General features: G+C 41.8%; 1 protein-coding gene across 2 annotated transcripts; it reads left to right on the top strand.

Moving 5' to 3' along the window:
• Positions 1 to 9,084: 9,084 nt before the first annotated feature.
• LOC146570038 (mannose-binding protein C-like) lies at positions 9,085 to 17,391 on the top strand. 2 transcript variants are annotated; one of them, XM_085282811.1, is made up of 6 exons: positions 9,085 to 12,185; positions 12,314 to 12,355; positions 12,513 to 12,693; positions 14,312 to 14,416; positions 15,826 to 15,891; positions 16,718 to 17,391. In XM_085282811.1, exons 3-6 carry the CDS (start codon positions 12,528 to 12,530, stop codon positions 17,098 to 17,100), a joined length of 720 nt encoding a protein of 239 aa, XP_085138937.1. In that variant the 5' UTR covers positions 9,085 to 12,185; positions 12,314 to 12,355; positions 12,513 to 12,527; the 3' UTR covers positions 17,101 to 17,391. The 2 variants fall into 2 exon arrangements, with proteins under 2 accessions (XP_085138937.1, XP_085138935.1); XM_085282809.1 differs by having other exon boundaries at positions 9,085 to 12,355.
• Positions 17,392 to 17,955: the final 564 nt, after the last annotated feature.

Here is a 17,955-nt window from a genome sequence, read left to right as displayed (position 1 = left end):
CAGACATTTATTTAACATTGTAATTTGAACAATAAAGTAAAATGAAAGGATACATCATGTGTGATAGCTAGACAAAACCTTTTTTACTGCTGTTTTTAACAAAATAAATAAAAGTAGTTCGTTCAGATTTCTTCTCTCTATGCTTCTGTTTTTCAGTTAAACTACAATTTTCAAGATTCAAGAATCAAGATTCAAGAGCTTTATTGTCAATACAGTAGTATACACAGTATACAGTGCATGCTGTTTCACCCTAAGCCCCCCATGGTGCATTTATAAATATATAAAGGATATATCTCCAAGAGATATAAAACTACTAATTAAAAATAAATAACACGCTAAGTTTTAGTAAAAATTAAGGGGGAAAAAGTTACTAATTACTAACTATATAATTCTATACAATACTATAATGGTAACTATACAATATTAACTGTACGATAAACAAAGACAGGACAGGGACAATACAAAGTGGAATGTGCAGTAGGTATTGAATACCAGTTTCAAGTTATTGTCAGGACATTATTGACGAGACATGACAAAGACGTGCAAAATACAAAATGTGCAAATACAATATAATTTAGGTGTGTGTTCAGAACTATGTGACTGAGTGTACAAATAAGCATATTGTTCCCAGGTCCAGTTTGTAGTGGATTTGTGGTAGTTTTTGTTGTTTTTGAGTCTTTTGATGATTATTGTAAGGTGTTTGTAGAGGTGTATGTTTACATCAGTCCTTTTTGTGGTAGTGAGTTGAGGGCTCTGACTGCTTGGGGGAAGAAGCTCTTGCAGTGTCTGGTTGTTATGGTTTTAATGCTGCGAAACCGTCTGTCAGATGGAAGGAGGGAGAACAGTGCATGTGAGGGGACGAAATTGTCCTTCACTATGCTGTTTGCACGTCGAATGATGTGTCTGTCATAGAGTTGGGAGATGGATGTGAGAGGGCTTCCAATGATCGTCTGTGCTGTCCTCACTATCCACTGCAGAGACTTCTTTTCAGCGAGGGTGCAGTTCCCATACCAGATAGCAATGTAGCAGCAGAGGACGGTCTCATTGGTTCCCCGGTAAAATTATGTGAGGGTAGGAGAAGGGAGACTGGCCTTCTTTAATTTCCTAAGAAAGTGAAGACGTTGTTGAGCTTTCTTCATGATGGTGGTGGTGTTAAGGTTCCAGAAGAGATCATCTGATGTGTGCACACCCAGGAACTTCACACTGTTGACCATCTCAACAGCAGATCCGTTGTTGTGCAGTGGGGTGTGGGTCATTGAGCTCTTCCTGAAGTTAACAACCATCTCTTTAGTCTTCTGAACATTTAGAGACAGGTTGTTATTCTGACACCAGTCTACCGGGTGTTGTACCTCCTCTCTGTATTCAAACTCATCGTTGTTGGTGCTAAGACCCACCACTGTTGTGTCATCTGCAAACTTGATGATGTGGTTTGAGCTGTACTGTGCAGTACAGTCATGTGTTAGCAGGGTGAATAGAAGTGGGCTAAGCACACACCCCTGCGGCGATCCTGTGCTCAGCCTGATGACTTTGGAGGTTTTATTTCCTATGAAGACAGACTGGAGCCTGTCAGTTAGGAAGTCCAAGATCCAATTGCAGAGGGAGGTGTTTATTCCTAGTGAGTCCAACTTCTTTACCAGCTCCTGTGTTGAATGCTGAGCTGAAGTCAATAAACAACTTAATAATAAACAACTTTTTGTCGAGATGGGAGAGAGAAAGGTGAAGAGCAGATGAGATGGCATCATCTGTGGATGATGGTATGTTATGTTGGCGATAAGCAAACTGTAGTGGGTCCAGATTCAGTGGAAGCTGAGTTTTCATGTGCCTCAATACCTGCCTCTCAAAGCACTTAGTGATGATGGGCGTAAGTGCCACCGGCCGGTAGTCACTGAGGCAGGATACAGTGGACTTCTTTGGCACTGGGATGATTTTTGTGGTTTTGAGGCATGCAGGTACCACAGCTGAGCTCAGTGATGTGTTTAGGATGTCCGTGATTTCCCAACAATGATTTCTCAGCACATGACAGCACAAATGAACTAGCTAATAGATGAGATGCATCCAGAATGGCTCACCAAAAGTCGAAATGTCCCCAGAAAGGACCAGTCCCATGGAACAACCAACAAATGACCTGCCTCAGCATGACATGAAAGCGAATACAAGAAAGTCTATGACACAGTACTTTATACATGCATCCTGGAATGGTTAGACCTGTACAAGATCCACATGACCCAAAACGAATTCAATGGGGACGTGAAAACAACACTAGAGGCAAATGTCAAGCCAGCTGCTCAAATCACCATAAACTGTGGGATTTACCAATGAGATGCTCTGTCCTCACTGCCGCTCTTCATAGGCCTGAACCCTGCAGCCAGATCATTAACAAGACTGAAGGGAGCAAGTATTATTCACCTCCTTTAAAGGGATGACATAATCACTGATCCATAACACCAGGATCTACAGTAATGACATCGGAATGTCATTCAGACTGGAAAAGTATAGCTGAATGGTAACAAATACAAGAAAGGGAGTCAGAAATGAGACGAATGCAGTACCCAAAAGCAACACTAGACACTGAGGATCGCTATGAGTACCTTGGAATCCCACAGGCGAACAGGAACCATGGAAGAGCCATTAGGAAAGCTGCAAATGCAACCAGAGATGATCATGTGCTTAGTGAGCACCTCGGGCAGCAGAAACCCAAGAAAGAAGAGGAGCAAGAAGAGAAACTACAATGGAAGGACAGAATGCTGCACAATGTGTCCCACCAGGAGATAGAAGAAGTGATTGATATCGAGCAATCCTACCAATGGCTGAAGAAAGCTGGACTGAAAGACAGAATAGAAAAAACCTTCATTATCCCACGGATTAGAAATTTGGGTGTTACACAGCTCTTATAGCAAGGTAGATCTAAACAAAAGTAGTCCCATATACATAAGCAACCGAAATTCGAACAGATAAAAAATGTACTGAGATATATATAGAATGTACAGGGATATGTATAAAATGTACCGAGACAGCACAGAGGACCTAGTCATGCCAGCAAAGGAACAAGCTCTAAGCACAAGATCAATAAAAGCTGGGGTCTATCACATCTGGCAAGACCCCAGGTGCAGGCGGTGTAACGATGCCCCTGAGACAATCCATTACATGCTAGCAGGCCACGCATACAGGTAATGCCACAACCAAGTAGCTGGCATAGTATGCAGGCCTCTGTTCAGACCATACCCCACTGCAATGGCTCCATTGCATGAAGGATGTGAATGCTCAGATCAATCAATCAATCGATTTTATTTATATAGCACTTTTAAAAACAACAACTGTTGACCAAAGTACTTTACAATAAAATAATCAGATACAATTTAAAAGGAAAGTAAAATGAAAGATAAGAAAATAATAAGAATAAAATAATGACAGACTCATACAGAATTAAAAGCCAAAGAGTAAAAATGGGTCTTTAAACAAATTTTAAAAGTATCCAGTGTTGGAGAGGTCCTGATATGTAAAGGCAGTTTATTCCACAGTTTCAGAGCAGTCACAGCAAAAGCCCGATCTCCTCTGTGTTTTAATCTAGACCTAGGGACAACTGAAAGCATTTGGTCTGCAGACCTCAACGATCTCGCCGGAGTACACCAATTTAAAAGATCAGAAAGATATATAGGAGTTAGTCCATGCAATGCTTTAAAAACAAGTGTCAAGATCTTAAAATCAATTCGAAAATTTACTGGCAGCCAGTGTAGCGAGGCAAGTATAGGGGATATGTGCTCTCGCTTCCGCTTGCCAGTCAGAAGCCTTGCCGCAGCATTTTGAACCAGCTGTAGTTGGCCAATAGATGACGAAGTAAAACCAGAGTAGAGGCTGTTGCAGAAGTCGAGGCGAGATGAAATAAAGACATGCTTTCTCAAAGTCTCTGAAGGCTTCACCTTTGCAAGTAAGCGGAGGTGAAAGAAGCTGGTCTTGATCACATTATTTATCTGTTTATCGAATGTCAAATTACTATCAAAAATCACACCTAAATTTCTTGCAAACAGTTTTTTTTATAATTTTCTAAGGGGCGAAGGTTGTAATGGTCACTAGGGCTGAAGACAATGATCTCAGTTTTCTGTTCATTTAGATTGAGAAAATTTAAAGCTATCCATGCCTTAACGTCTTCCAGACAATCGATCAGTGTCTTCAGAGGGTTAGCAGATTTGCGTTTCAGTGGGAGGTAGATCTGTAAATCATCTGCATAACAGTGAAAGGAGATACCATATTTTTCAGAAATAGCGCCCAAAGGAAGCATGCAAATTGAGAAGAGAACCGGGCCAAGAATAGATCTCTGAGGGACCCCACAAAAGTGCGAGGTCCTTGGGGATAATGTGTCAGAGAAGGATCAATTAGATAGGTAAGATTTAAACCATTGCAATGTAGTCCCTTTAATACCAGCATATTGTTCCAGTCGAGAGATAAGAATCCTATGATCCACCGTATCAAAAGCAGCACTGAGATCTAGTAATATTAAAATGGCAGAATCCCCCAAGTCTGTAAAAGTTCAAAGGTCATTAGAAACTTTTAAAAGAGCAGTTTCAGTGCTATGATGCGTTTTAAAACCAGACTGGAATACTTCACCAATGCCGTGATAATCTAAAAAGGTCTGGAGCTGGAGGAGGACAACTTTCTCCAGAACTTTTGACGGAAAAGGCAATTTGGAGATTGGTCTATAATTTGATAGAACAGTTGGGTCCAGGTTCTGCTTTTTAAGGATAGGTTCCACCACTGCATGTTTAAAGTCAGGGGGAACAGACCCAGACTGAAGACTGCTGTTTACAATGGAATGCAAACACATACCAACCGTGTCAAACACATCTTTTAGCAATCTAGGTGGAATGATATCCAAGGAACATTTTGAGGGTTTCAAGTTATTAACTATTTCATTAAGTAATGAAAAGGACACTGGCTGAAAATAATCAAAAGAGGCAAAAGTTGGAGAGTGAATATATGGGTCAAAAGTAGGAAGAATAATGTGAGACCTGATATCTACAATTTTGTTAACGAAGAATTTCAGAAGATTTTCGCTGCCAAATAAAATATGAGGTTGATGATAATTATTGGACACAATCTTAGAAAAATACATTGTTTTTGCTGCTTTAACGGCTTTCTGGTAATTTGACAAGGATTCTCTGAGTCTCAAATGATACCTGTAATCAGTGTTTTTTCCACGTTCGTTCTGTTTTCCTGCAGACTTGTCTATGTTTTCTTGTATCATTATTCAACTATGGTTGAGTTTTGGGTTTTAGATACCTAGTGGTGAAAGGAGCAATAGAATCAAGTACTTCCAAACAAGTTGGGTTAAAAAGCGAGAGTAGGCTGTCAATAGTTAAATGGGTGGGCCTATTTGCAAGTAATGCAAGTAATGAAAATATTATATAATTCCCCAACAGCTTGTGTCAGAACAAATGACCAGACATCCTCCAGCTTCTGTCTCTTGAGGGGCACCAGGCAGGGATGCCCACTCTCCCCTTCGCTGTTTGCAATTTTTATTGAACCACTAGCAGCAGCAATTAGACAGAATTCAGTAATTAAGGGCATAAAATGCAAGAACGTGGAACATAAAATCAGCCTTTATGCGGATGATGTGTTAATCTTTCTCCAAAATTCACAAACCAATATCTCTGGGGTGATTGAATTGATAGACTCTTTTGCAAGACTATCAGATTACTCAATTAACTGGTCCAAATCTACAGTCCTACCGATTAATTGCTCCTTCCATAATTCCTCTTCTACACCACTGCAATCGGGAAATATAAAATATTTAGGTATTAATGTTTCTCCCAAGCTTGCAGATCTAACTAAATTAAACCATATCCCACTTTTAAAGAAGGTAGAAGATGATCTGGCTAGGTGGAAATGTCTACCCATATCACTCATGGGAAGGGTTGCCGCTATAAAAATGATGGTCTTACCAAAAATAAATTATTTATTCTCAATGATCCCAACTAAACCGCCACAAGATTGGTTCAGATCTCTAGATTCATGTATGTCCAAATTCCTTTGGAAAAATAAACCCCCACGTATAAGCTTAAAAACACTACAAAAGACCAAAGATAGAGGAGGATTAGAACTACCTAACTTTCAGCACTACTTCTTAGCCAACAGGCTTCAGTTTATCTCAGGATGGCTAAAACATACCCTCTTAGATGAACCTTGGCTAGATGTAGAACAAGCACTTTGCAATAATCTAGAGATCTCAGACCTACCATTTATCAGCTCAAACATCCAACGACATGAATGCTTTATTACATAGAGTGCACTATACAGGTCATCGGATGTTCAAGATGGGCTTTACGTCTACCAACAACTGCTCACACTGCCAAACCAATTCACCAGACAATTATATCCACGCTCTTTGGTTCTGTCCACCAGTTCAGAAGTTTTGGCGCGAGATATGTGAAGACTTATCAAAGTGTCTGAAATGTAACATTCCAACTTCCCCCTTAGTGTGTTTGTTGGGCAGCTTAGATAATGTCACTTCAGAAAAGAATATAGTCCATATGGTTTTCACTGCCCTATGCATAGCCAAGAAAACAGTCCTCATGAACTGGAAAAATAAAAATAATCTTAATTCTAACCAATATAGAAATTATCTATTAGATTACATTAGTCTTGATACAGCCTCTGCCACCACACCAGATCAATTGCTCTGGGCTCCTTTGATCAGCTCCATCACCTAGTGGGGGTGGGGGGTCATAGTTTGGTCCCGCCTTCACTGTTGTGATTGGTGTGGGGGTAGGGACAGGCCTAGGGCGTCGGGGGGTTCCCCAGAGGCATCTTCCTTGAGGGGCTCAATCCGGGGTAGCAGTCATGTCCGGTTAGGGGCTCTGTTGGCTCTCAGGTGACTGTTTCCTCGTGGCTGCGTACAGCGGGGCTAGGGGAGGGTCTGTGCTGACGGACGTGGGTTACTGACCTGGTAGCCTGGCTGCCCCTGGGTGGGTCCGGGATGGGCGTGAGGTTCTGGGGGCGCTCCGTCTCTGGGCTGGGGCCCTGGCCGGGCCTCAGGGGCTTGGGTCCTGGTTGGTGTGTTGCCGGGGTTGTGGGCGGGTGGGTGCATGGGGGCCCAGCCCTGGCGCAGGGCGCCGGTGCGTCGAGCCACCTGGGGGGCTCTTCAACTGGTGGGGGAGATTGTCACATCTTGCAGGAGCTTTCCGCTCTTCAGGAACTCTCTCTGCAGGAGGGGGAGATACAGGAGAGGTGGAGGAAGATCTCAGCCTGGGCATCTATTGTCTTATGTAGTCTGGAAGATGAGTGGATGGTGGGGTGGGTGCAGTTTTCTCTGTGGTGGGGTTGGGTGGACTGTCCCGGGCTCTGTGGGGCCCGGAGGCGCTGCTGCACTGGGCCCCGGTCTGGATGGGCCTGGGCCCCCTTTCCCTGGCGGGTCGCGGAGTATGGGGGTGCCTACTGGGGTCAGCGGGGGAGCTGGCCCCAGGGAGGGGTCACTTGCCCCTCCCTTCTTTCCCTCCCCATCTCCAGCTGCCTCCCTCTTCCCGCTCCACCACAACCACCCACACATGCAGGGCCTTGGAGTAGGGGTATGTCACCAGGGTGCAGAGGAGGCTACCCCCCCCCCCCCCCCCCCCCGTCCCCTTCTGGCTGCCTCTGCCTCAATTTTATCCCACAACTTAGACATTCACATTGCTCACACTCTCATTACACATACATATAGGATCTTGGGGGTGGGCACGACACACGGAATCCAAATTACCATCAGGGTGTACACCTCACCCCTGGCGTCGTTGCCCACCTCTCAATTTTAAATACACGTAGACATGGAGGGCTAGCAGGAGGGACTATGCGCTTACCTGCTGCTCTCTGGCAGGTAGCTCCATGCCCTCCTGGGTTTTAAATGCACCTTAGAACACACATGCATCAACACTACAATGAGCGGGTGGAGGGAGGTTTGGAGTCTTCTCTCACCCCCGTTCTCTGCGGCCCGCTGGAGCAGGGGGGCTAGGAGGAGGAGATGGCCGTCCGGCTGCGGTCTGGGGTGTGGGGCCTCCCTGCTGCTGCGGAGTCGGGGCGGTCTGCCTCTCCCCACCGCAGGGAAAAGGGTAACACCACCTGGGTCTGGGTGCAGTTCCCCCCTCCAGGGGCAAGGGTACCTAGACCTGGTTCGTAGAGTACGCTTGGGGAGTGTGATCGTGTGTACAGCGTCTCTTTATGTCTGTCTCCACGTTGGTTGAGTGTGGAGCAAGTGCATATGAGAGCATGAGGGTGGGAATGGATGTTTTTATCTGTGTGTGCCTGTATGTCTGTGTCTATATGTCAGGTTGGGTATCAGATGCCACCTCTCTGGGGACATCTCAGGCCCTCCAAGGTTTAGAAGCCTATCTCCCCCCACCACCACTTCCCCTGCCAGTGGCGGACTCCCTCAGACATCGGTGCGTTGGTGGTTCTTTGTGTCTGGGGGTGGGCGTCCAGGTACACACCGGCTCACTCCTTGGCGGCCGCTTGTCGGGGCCTGGAGCCTGGGGCTCGCTCGGGCCACTTCGGAGGTGGGGTGCCCCCGGCCTCTCGGCCTGGGGCTCGGTCACTCAGGCGCAGCTGGCTGCCAGCGGAGCTCACGGGCGCGTCACTGCAACTCCCCCTGGCTTCTGCTCCGCGGCTGCTGAGTGAGCCCTCATCCGGGACTCTCCTCAGCTCTTTCTGGGACAGTGGCGCAGCTGCCCCTCTGTTGGTCTTCCTTGGTTTCTTGTGTTCTGAGGGCCTCTGGATGTCTGGAGTTTTGATCTCCTCCATACCTGCTTCATGCCCTGGGGGACGGGGCTGTGGCCCCCCCACACCCTCTAGCAGATCATTACATGAAGGAACCTTTTAAAAAAACAAGCGCGTCCATGCTCACAGGTGTACACACGGGTGCTCACACACACAAACTACACCCTTTATGGCTCCTACCTCAAAGCACACTGTGTTCTGTTGATCTTATGTGCTGCACAATAATGTTTAATATTTAGTATTTACTGTTATATTCCCATATATCATTGTGATGTTGTTTATTCTATTACTCTTGTTCTCTTCTGCTTGTTTTCCTTTTTCTTTCTCAACAGGTGATCCAGGTGATCGATATATGCATTTTCTTTTTCTTTTTTCTGCCCGTTCTGTTGGTTTTTGTTTTTTGCTCTTCTCCCCCGTCCCTCTTCTCAGCTGTTTCTCTTTCCCTCTTTCTTTCTCCCCTTCTTTCCCCCAGTCAAGTCTGTCCCGTATTCAGCAAGTGAAAATAAAATAAACAATAAAAGGTGAATCAAATAGACCATTATGGCAAGGCTGGGATGGTCAATTTGGTAAAGTAAATCCGTTGGGCATCTTTCTTTGCCTTTAGACAATAATTCTGATGGAAAAAGAGCCAAATGGGACAGGCAAAAAAAAAAAAAAAAAAAAAAAAAAAGTAATGCAAGATTTAAATTTTTATACAAACAAGCCAAGCGATCTGAAGTATTTGAGTTAATCATATGAGATCTGTATTTAGGCACATCTGATTTGATGGGCTGACCTAAGAGAGGAAACTCAAATACTACAGGTATGTGGTCAGAAAAAATTATGTGACAGATTTCAATGTCAAGACGTGACAGGCCACAAGATAGGACCAAATCCAAAGTATGACCACGTTCACATGTTGGGCCGTTAACTGACTGAACAAGATTAAAAGAATCTATCTGATTAAAAAAGTCATTGGCCAGTGGAGTGTTTGGGCAGCAAACGTGAATGTTAAAATCCCCCACAATTAAAATACTGTCATAACTTGGAAAAATTCTTGTCAAGAATTCAGAATAGTCTTGTATGAAGTCCTTATTATATTTCGGAGGTCGATACACTAGCGCCCATGGCACAAGAGTAGACAAACAAATTTCAAATAACTGCAGTTTAAAGCTGCTGTAGGCGTCTGCTGGTAACTGACAACAGTTGAAACAGTTTTTATAAACAGTGGCTAATATGCCGCCCCGGCCCGTGGTTCGGGGTGAATTGAGGTAGTAGCAGAAAGTTCAGAAAACGAGCTAAAGTCACCCAAGGTGAGCCACGTTTCAGTCACCAGGAGAAAGTCCAAATTGCGAGCGGTGAAAAAGTCATTCAGGATGACTTTTTAGCCAACGACCTGGCGTTAACCAGGGCCAGTTTAGCTAATGTAGTATTCACCGTGGGCTCGAATGATCGATCCAGAGGGTGAAGATTCTGGTAATCCACTTCACCCCTGCGAAGACGTGGGGAAGGATACCGTGGAAGCTGGATATTTTCCCTGGAATGCTGGATATCTTCTCTGGAATGCTCCCTGGAATCGGGAACGGGTGCCGATTCCAGGAGATGAACAACTTGATGTCCGAGGCTGCCGTGTAAGTAGCGACGCAGTTTCTGAGTTTTACCAGTATTCCACCCCGTTTCCCTCGCCTTCTGTAGGATTTCTTCCTGAGGGGAAGGCTAGGTGGATAACGGCAGAGAAACAGTGGTACGGTTTCTACCACAGGTGGGACTCGGTAATCCTCACCTCCTGGGGCCATATGATACTGCCCATCAACAGTGGCTCGGATGGTTAATAGCGATTGGAAATCATACACCAAAAGAGTAAAGACATTGTTGAGAAAAACAGATATAAGCAGGGTTAGTAGAATCAAAACAGGTAACAGCTGATGGCAAGCCACACACACAGACACCATCTTGAATCCCCACTGGGATCTACTTAATCACCCAGTGGTATCTCGCTCTCCAGTCTTTTCATTTCAAGGTGGTCATGGCTGATTTCCTCTCCCTCTCGTGGGTGGTAGGGTCGCCCGGATGGCTCTCTGGCCTTAGTTGGGTGCTGGAGGTATGTGGCAGGGGTGTGGTCTGCAGCTCTGCTGCAAAGGACTGGTAGGGCAGTGTGTCCGGTGAGCAGTGCCAGAAGGGTGGCAGACCAGCTGGGACTGGTTGGTGTGATCAGTCGTGCTATTTCAGTTACCAGCTGCGACAGGAGAGAAAAAGGCTGCACCATGAACATGTCAGCTGAAAGCTGATCAGAATTATTTAAAAAGTTGCAAATAAAATGTAACCAGCCTGTTAACAGTGTGTACTTCCGGGTCCTTTGTGTCACAGACACCAACTGTCTATCATCTATAATCCAGTTTTGAGATCCCTTCTCAGGTGCCTTAATGCCCACTCACATCTTGTGTCAGTTGATCTCAGTAAGTCACATGATAGGGTGAGGCAAGGTTTCACAGTGGTTTCAACTGAAAACTCTGGTAATAATGACCCACACTCTTTTTCAAACCTTGGCACATGTGATGAGGAACATGATCAATAATGGCTCAACAACCTTCTTGAAGGAAAACTCCCACTAGCGCTTAAAATCCTGGGAGTCTCCACCATTTGGTCTCAGACTTAATGAAGCTTCTTGGATGAGAGACAAAATGTCTTCAAGAAATTTAAAACAGTCGTATGGTTTTTCTTTCCAAGCTCCTCAGATTACCATGACCTGAACCTATACAGTTATGTAAAATACATGTTTCATCAAAGATAAGTCTGTGTTCTTTGTGGTTTAATATAATAAAATAGTAAAGTTTGAACTACAATTTGTTTTATGATACACATATTTGTCTTTCTCAGAGTGTTTTAGCTAAAAAGAGGCAGGCTTTGGGCCTCATGCTCCCCCTCTTTTCTGTGTCCAACACAGAATACACACAAAATACTCACCTGGTTTTTATTTCCTCTCCAAAGAGTGTCAGATATTTTTGACTTTGGGTTCTGAAATTGTTTTAAAGCTGTACATGAAGCAGCACAACTAGACGATAACTACTTACGTATAATGGTGAGTTTCTATTTTATTTTCATTTTAATACAATTTGACACTAACATAACTGAATAACTTTGCAATTTACATTTATAAAAATTCAGTTAAAAAAAATTACATCATCTGCATCTGGCTATCCTTTCTAATAACTGTGAAATTACTGCTTGATCATATTTACTAAATGTCAATTGGAATTATGATCAGAACACTAACATAAACTGTAAATAAGAAAATCTTTCACCAATACCGAACCAACATTACTGATCAGATTCTATTTATCTTTAATCTAAACCCTGCTATATTTCAGATCTAGGAATGCAGGCCTTTTGATTATTCATGTTTGACTGATCACAGTGGTTTGCCTTTTGTGAGTGGAAGGAAAAGCTTTTAAAAGGCATCGGTTGTAAGTGAACTCTCGATTATGACACCAGAGGCAGACTCTGTTTTTTTTCACCTGTCTCTCATTATAGCTGGGCTGGATGTCTTATATATCTGACTTTGACTTTTTTCTTTGCCACTTCTGTTTGGAAGCTGCAAAGAAGGATCACATCCATATCATTCGTCATTTAAACTGTGAGTATTTGTCTCTAAAAAGTACAGTTTTTTCTATTCAGCTGACAACCTGCAACCAAACAAACTGTTATTTTTCTTTGATTTCATTTATTTAAATTATCATAAAAATTGAAGAAGATTTTCATTAGAAAATAATTTCCAATATGTCACATTTCAGAGTTGCATAAAGAAGATGAAGCCATTTGTTTTTGTCATAACCTTCTGCCTCATGGTTCCTGTGGGCTACAGTCAGCTTTTTGGTCCTCCTGGTCCTAAAGGCCCACCTGGGTCACCTGGAGAACCCGGGGCATATGGAGAACCTGGAAAACAAGGACAGAAAGGCTTGAAAGGAGAACCTGGTGAGTGTGATAAACATCCCCCCAAATACACTCTCAGGGAGGGTTATTTTTAACCCCATAATGCCAAGTGTATTGTACAGGACTTTTTATAGGTTTTTAAAAATTTTACATTATCAGTATGATTCTTTTCCACCAAAAAACCTAAATAAACTGCACAATACATTTTCAAGCAATGATCTGGTTTTTTTTTTGTTTTTTTTTTAAATTCCAAATGCAGTAAGTTGCGGTAAGCAGTAGTTCAACAAATACTTCAATTAAAAAACAAACAGAATTTCCTGGAAATTACTTCATGGTCTAACATATTTGTGCCTCACATGGTTCTGGGTATTTGACCCAGTGCTTTTTTGATTTTGGACTGTTGAATGTTGTTTTGAGGTTTATGTGATTTCTTTATAGTTCTACATTGTTTAGTCTTTTGTGTCTAGTATTTCCCAGTGCTTCCTATTTTAATTATTTATGCGTTTAGTTCTTAGTTCTTTGTTCGCTTTTGAGCCCAGGTTTTCTTAGTCTAGCATCTGTGTGTCTTCCCTAGTGTCCCGTGTATGTTGTCGGTCTTGCTTCCATGTTTATTCACCTTCTTTCTCCACAGTTGAGTCCCCGTGTCTCTTTGGTCCCTCTGTGCCCTGTCTCTGTAGTTTGCCTTGTTTACCCTGTCAGTCATGTCTCCATGTAATTTTCCCTTGTCTACGTCAAGTTTGTGTGTCTCAGTCTCCATGTCAGTGTTAGTTTCCTAGTTTATTGCTATAGTCACTTGTGTTGTGTATGTTATGTATGTAGGTTTCTTTCAGTTAGATTCTGTTGTCATGTGTGCCCCAGGTGTGTTCGAACTGGAGATAAGATAATGTGGACTCAAACGCAGACACAGATGCAAGAGAACTTTTAAACTGAAAGCCAGCCTTTATTAGAGGCTCTACAAAAGACTGCAAAACAACTAATGAAGGGAAGAACTAAAAATGCTATAAAAACCTAAACTGGGTGAAGCTAAATATAATAACATGGGAAGCCTCAAAAACATTACAAAAAACAGACTTCTAATAATAAACAACACAAAACACTGGGTCACCGAGCCAGGACCGTGACAGTAAGTGGTGATGTGTTCGGATTTGAATTTGGCCCACGTTCTGGATCAATATATCTACAATATATTTGGGAAAAAGTAAGCCCTCATAACTTCCTTAGCGTAAGAGCTACACTGGTTTGAAAAAGTGTTTGCCGCGTTCCTGATTTCATATTTTTTTTGTATGTTTGTCACACTTAAATGTTCCTGATCATCAAACAAATTTGAATATTAGACAAAGATAAAACAAGTAAATACAAAATGCAGTTTCTTAATAAAGGGGTTTATTATTAAGGGGGAAAAAAATCCTTGTAACGTTTGATCACATAGTTTGAATCAAGACTTACAAATTTAAGTACAATATTGGCAACATTTAACAATTTGACTCCAACATGGATTTTTTCACATTGTTGTGTTGTGTACATGATCATTTTCCCCACCTTATATGGACGACATTTATAAACAACAACAGGGTAAAGTTTTTTTCTCTGGAAAACCAGAAACTGGAAACATTGGTATGAACTTCACATCTTATTTGATGTGTTTATATCTTCACTTTAGGGGCTAGAGGGCCTCTAGGACCACGTGGATTTCCAGGACCTAATGGAGCAAGGGGAAAACCTGGACTGCCTGGCCTACCTGGAACTATTATAATGTGTGGACGAGGTTAGAACATAAGAATAACTTTATTGATCCCAGAGGGAACTTCACAGACACACACTTTAATAGTGGCTCTATGGTGTTGTGGTTTATACATTTACCTAACAAGTCATATCTGAATTCAATCCTGTGAAACTTAAAACCCTTTGGGGTTGTGTCAGGGAGGGCATCTAAGGCAAAAACATGCAGGGCTACCTACTGTGTTGACAACTTGTGAATAAGGGAACAACTAATAGCAGTTTAACCATAAATATACAACACACGAAAACTACATTCCCATAAAATATGCTCTTTTAAGTTTCTAGTGAAAACCAAAAATCTTAAAAACAAAGAAGGTTGGTGGTGTTTGTCTTGACTCCATTTTGAGACCATTTTTTCTCCTTATATTTGATCTTTCTTTTGTTTTAGTTTTAATTTTACTTTCTCAGTTTTTCTCTAGGTTTGGTCTCTAAACTTAATTGGTTAGGTTTCTGAAAGGATAATGGTTTTGGGAGTTGAATCACAATTCACTATGGTTTAGCTTATTAGGGAAGTCAAGGTCCCATCTAATACAAAGTATGTCTGGTAAACCTGTCAGGGCTGCAGCTCCCACACATCCCACAAAGAGGACTCAAAATGCAGGCACTTACTGAGTTGTGAGGGAGGTTTATTGCAAAAGGCAAACACAAAGACGGCATTACAAAAACAGAACTAAGGGTAATCTAAGTGTGAAGTGCCAGTGTGTGAATGTGTGTGTGAATGGATGAATGACTGAATGTAGTGTGAAGCGCTTTGGGGTCCTTAGGGACTAGAAAAGCGCTATACAAATGCAGGCCATTTACCATAAACTGGGAGAAACGTAATTTAACAGCAATCCTGAACACGAAGGGGGACAGCAGGGAGAGGACACAGTGGATTCACAGACAGTTTTCCAGGAGACGAACACAGACGGACCAGTCATGAGTACATGAGTTTACACAACATAAAAACACACAGAGGGACACTGGGAAATCACACATACACAGGTGGGAGACACAGCTGGACCTGATTAACCTGACGAGACAGAGGAAAGACTAACACCAGGGACCAACAGAGGGAGCACCAACCCAGAATCCCAGCACCAGAACACAAATAATCCCAAAGCTAGAAGATCACAAATGATAATAATAATAATAATAATAATAATAATAATAATAATAATAATAATACACCAAACCCAAAATCACTGAGTCCCGGGACTCCATGACAAAACCTTTATGCAGACAAAACTTTTAGTATATACTGAACCAGGTTTAGCACCAGATGCATTGTATTGTGAGATGTCCCTTATGTTTTCATAATTATTTTACAGTTTTGAGAGACGTGGAAAAAGACAGATAACTAAATATGCAAATGAATAAATACACACTTTGTTAACTCTAATGTGTTTTGTCCAGATCCTATTGGCTCTTTTCAAAGCGACACTGAAAAGCTAATGAAGAGAATTGCCAAGTTTAAACTTGGTAAGTATCCTATCCATATTCATTTGTTTCAAATACATAACTGCTATTTTATAGCATAACAGACAGCTGTTATTTCTTTCTGCTGTATTTTAAATTTGATGGTATATCTCTGTTCTGGGGAGTTTGGCATCACTATTACATACACAGGACTCTTCAATGGAGAAAACTGTATTAAGACCACCCCCACCTACAATTTAAAGCAAACCAGACATAAGTAACAATAGTCAAGATGTTGTTGTCAGCCACAGAAGGGACTGGTGTGGTAGTGGGTTGCAAAGTAGCTTGCAGATGACCAGCAGCTGTAGTCAGGACTCAAATTGATGCCTATTTGTATTATTTTGTTCAGATTAACGCAAAGATTTGCTGTCACTGAATGAAGCTAAGAGGTCACATCACTATTGTAATCAATAATAGTATAATAAACAGCATTCTTTAAATTGATAAAGAAAAGACTACATAGTCAGTTTTTAATTTTATTTTATTAAAATACCACCAGTTTGCAACAATAATAACCTGAAGTCAACACTGTAAAAACTATATTGATAAACAGTAACAAAATAATTTTCCAATGCCAATGCAGTAGCTGTAAAGAACATATTATTGATTAACATTAATAAAATTCTCATATTTAGAGGTTTTACTTCAAAATCCAAGTTTCTTTTTTGAGACAATTCATGGTATATTAGTAAAATAAAATTTAACTGAATAAGAATCTTTAGATAAGCTTTAGAAAAGGCAACAATTATTTTGCCAGAAAACATATCCTTAAGATTGCCTACAAGTAAATGTCTTTTTTCTAATTTTACTTTTCTGTGCTTTTTTTCAGCTGTAAACTATGATTTTGTCCAAATAGTTGATCAAAAATACTTTGTCTCCAACAAGCACAGAGGCAGTTTCTCAGAGGCTGTAGTGTTTTGCAGCCAACGTGGTTTAGAGCTGGCGTTGCCACAGAACGCGGAGGAGAACAACGCACTGACTCAAGTTCATGGCAAATTCAGAGCCAAAGCCTGGATCAATGTGAACAATAAAAAAGCTGAGGGGGAGTTTAAAACTGACATGAAAAATCAACCTTTGACCTTTAAAAATTGGGGAGAAGGGCAGCCAGACAAATCCATTGAGGATACAGGCTGCACAATGCTGTCAGAAAACGGTTCCTGGCAAGTGACACATGAATGTTCTCTCAATGTCCACATCATTTGTCAGTTATAGAAATGTCTCATGAGAAGAACTGCAAAAAACTCCCAAAACAAACAAACACAAATCCCACATTTATGTGTATATGTGTATTTTCAGCTTTGCATGCTTAATCTAACTCTGTTTCAGCCTTCTTGTGTGTGATGGCAACTAAAGATTATGTAATGCCAAAAGTGAGAAAGCAATGAAAAAAGATCAAAATGATCCTTATGTTCCTTATTCAGACATGATACCTTTTATGTTTAATTTACATCAGTTCATCTAAATCATCTGTTAATTACGGAAGAGGATTAGGGCCACTGGAAAAAAAAACAAACAATTCTGACTTTAATCTCAGAATTCTGAGATTAAAGTCAGAATTCTGAGAAAAAAGTCAGAATTCTGAGATTAAAGTCAGAATTCTGAGAAAAAAGTCAGAATTCTGAGATTAAAGTCAGAATTCTGACTTTTTTCTCAGAATTCTGACTTTAATCTCAGAATTCTGACTTTTTTTTTTTCTGAGATTAAAGTCAGAATTCTGACTTTAATCTCAGAATTCTGACTTTAATCTCAGAATTCTGACTTTTTTCAGGTGAACAAGGTGGCCATGTCATTAGTTTTTCTTCTTTTATACCCTTTCTTGCCAGCCACGCTGTGGAGTACTTGGACCCGTGTGATGGAGCATTGTCCTGCATGAAAATCATGTTTTTCTTGAAGGATGCAGACTTCTTCCTGTACTACTGCTTGAAGAAGGTGTCTTCCAGAAACTGGCAGTTGGACTGGGAGTTGAGCTTGACTCCATCCTCAACCCGAAAAAGCCCCACAAGCTCATCTTTGATAATACCAGCCCAAACCAGTACTCCACCTCCACCTTGCTGGCGTCTGAGTCGG

Source organism: Mchenga conophoros, linkage group LG7 (assembly GCF_057382185.1).
Source record: "Mchenga conophoros isolate Kocher_MC1m ecotype Shallow Benthic linkage group LG7, M_conophoros_male_GT1.1, whole genome shotgun sequence".
Taxonomy (NCBI): Eukaryota; Metazoa; Chordata; class Actinopteri; order Cichliformes; family Cichlidae; genus Mchenga; species Mchenga conophoros.
Note: the sequence above shows the minus strand (reverse complement) of the source record. Positions and strands in the feature narration are given on the sequence as shown.

Coding starts and splice junctions, on each gene's coding strand:
- LOC146570038 (XM_085282811.1), top strand. CDS start 12,528: ATGAAGCCATTTGTTTTTGTCATAACCTTCTGCCTCATGGTTCCTGTG. Junction 14,417..15,825: donor TATTATAATGTGTGGACGAG/GTTAGAACATAA, acceptor TGTTTTGTCCAG/ATCCTATTGGCTCTTTTCAA. Junction 15,892..16,717: donor AATTGCCAAGTTTAAACTTG/GTAAGTATCCTA, acceptor GCTTTTTTTCAG/CTGTAAACTATGATTTTGTC.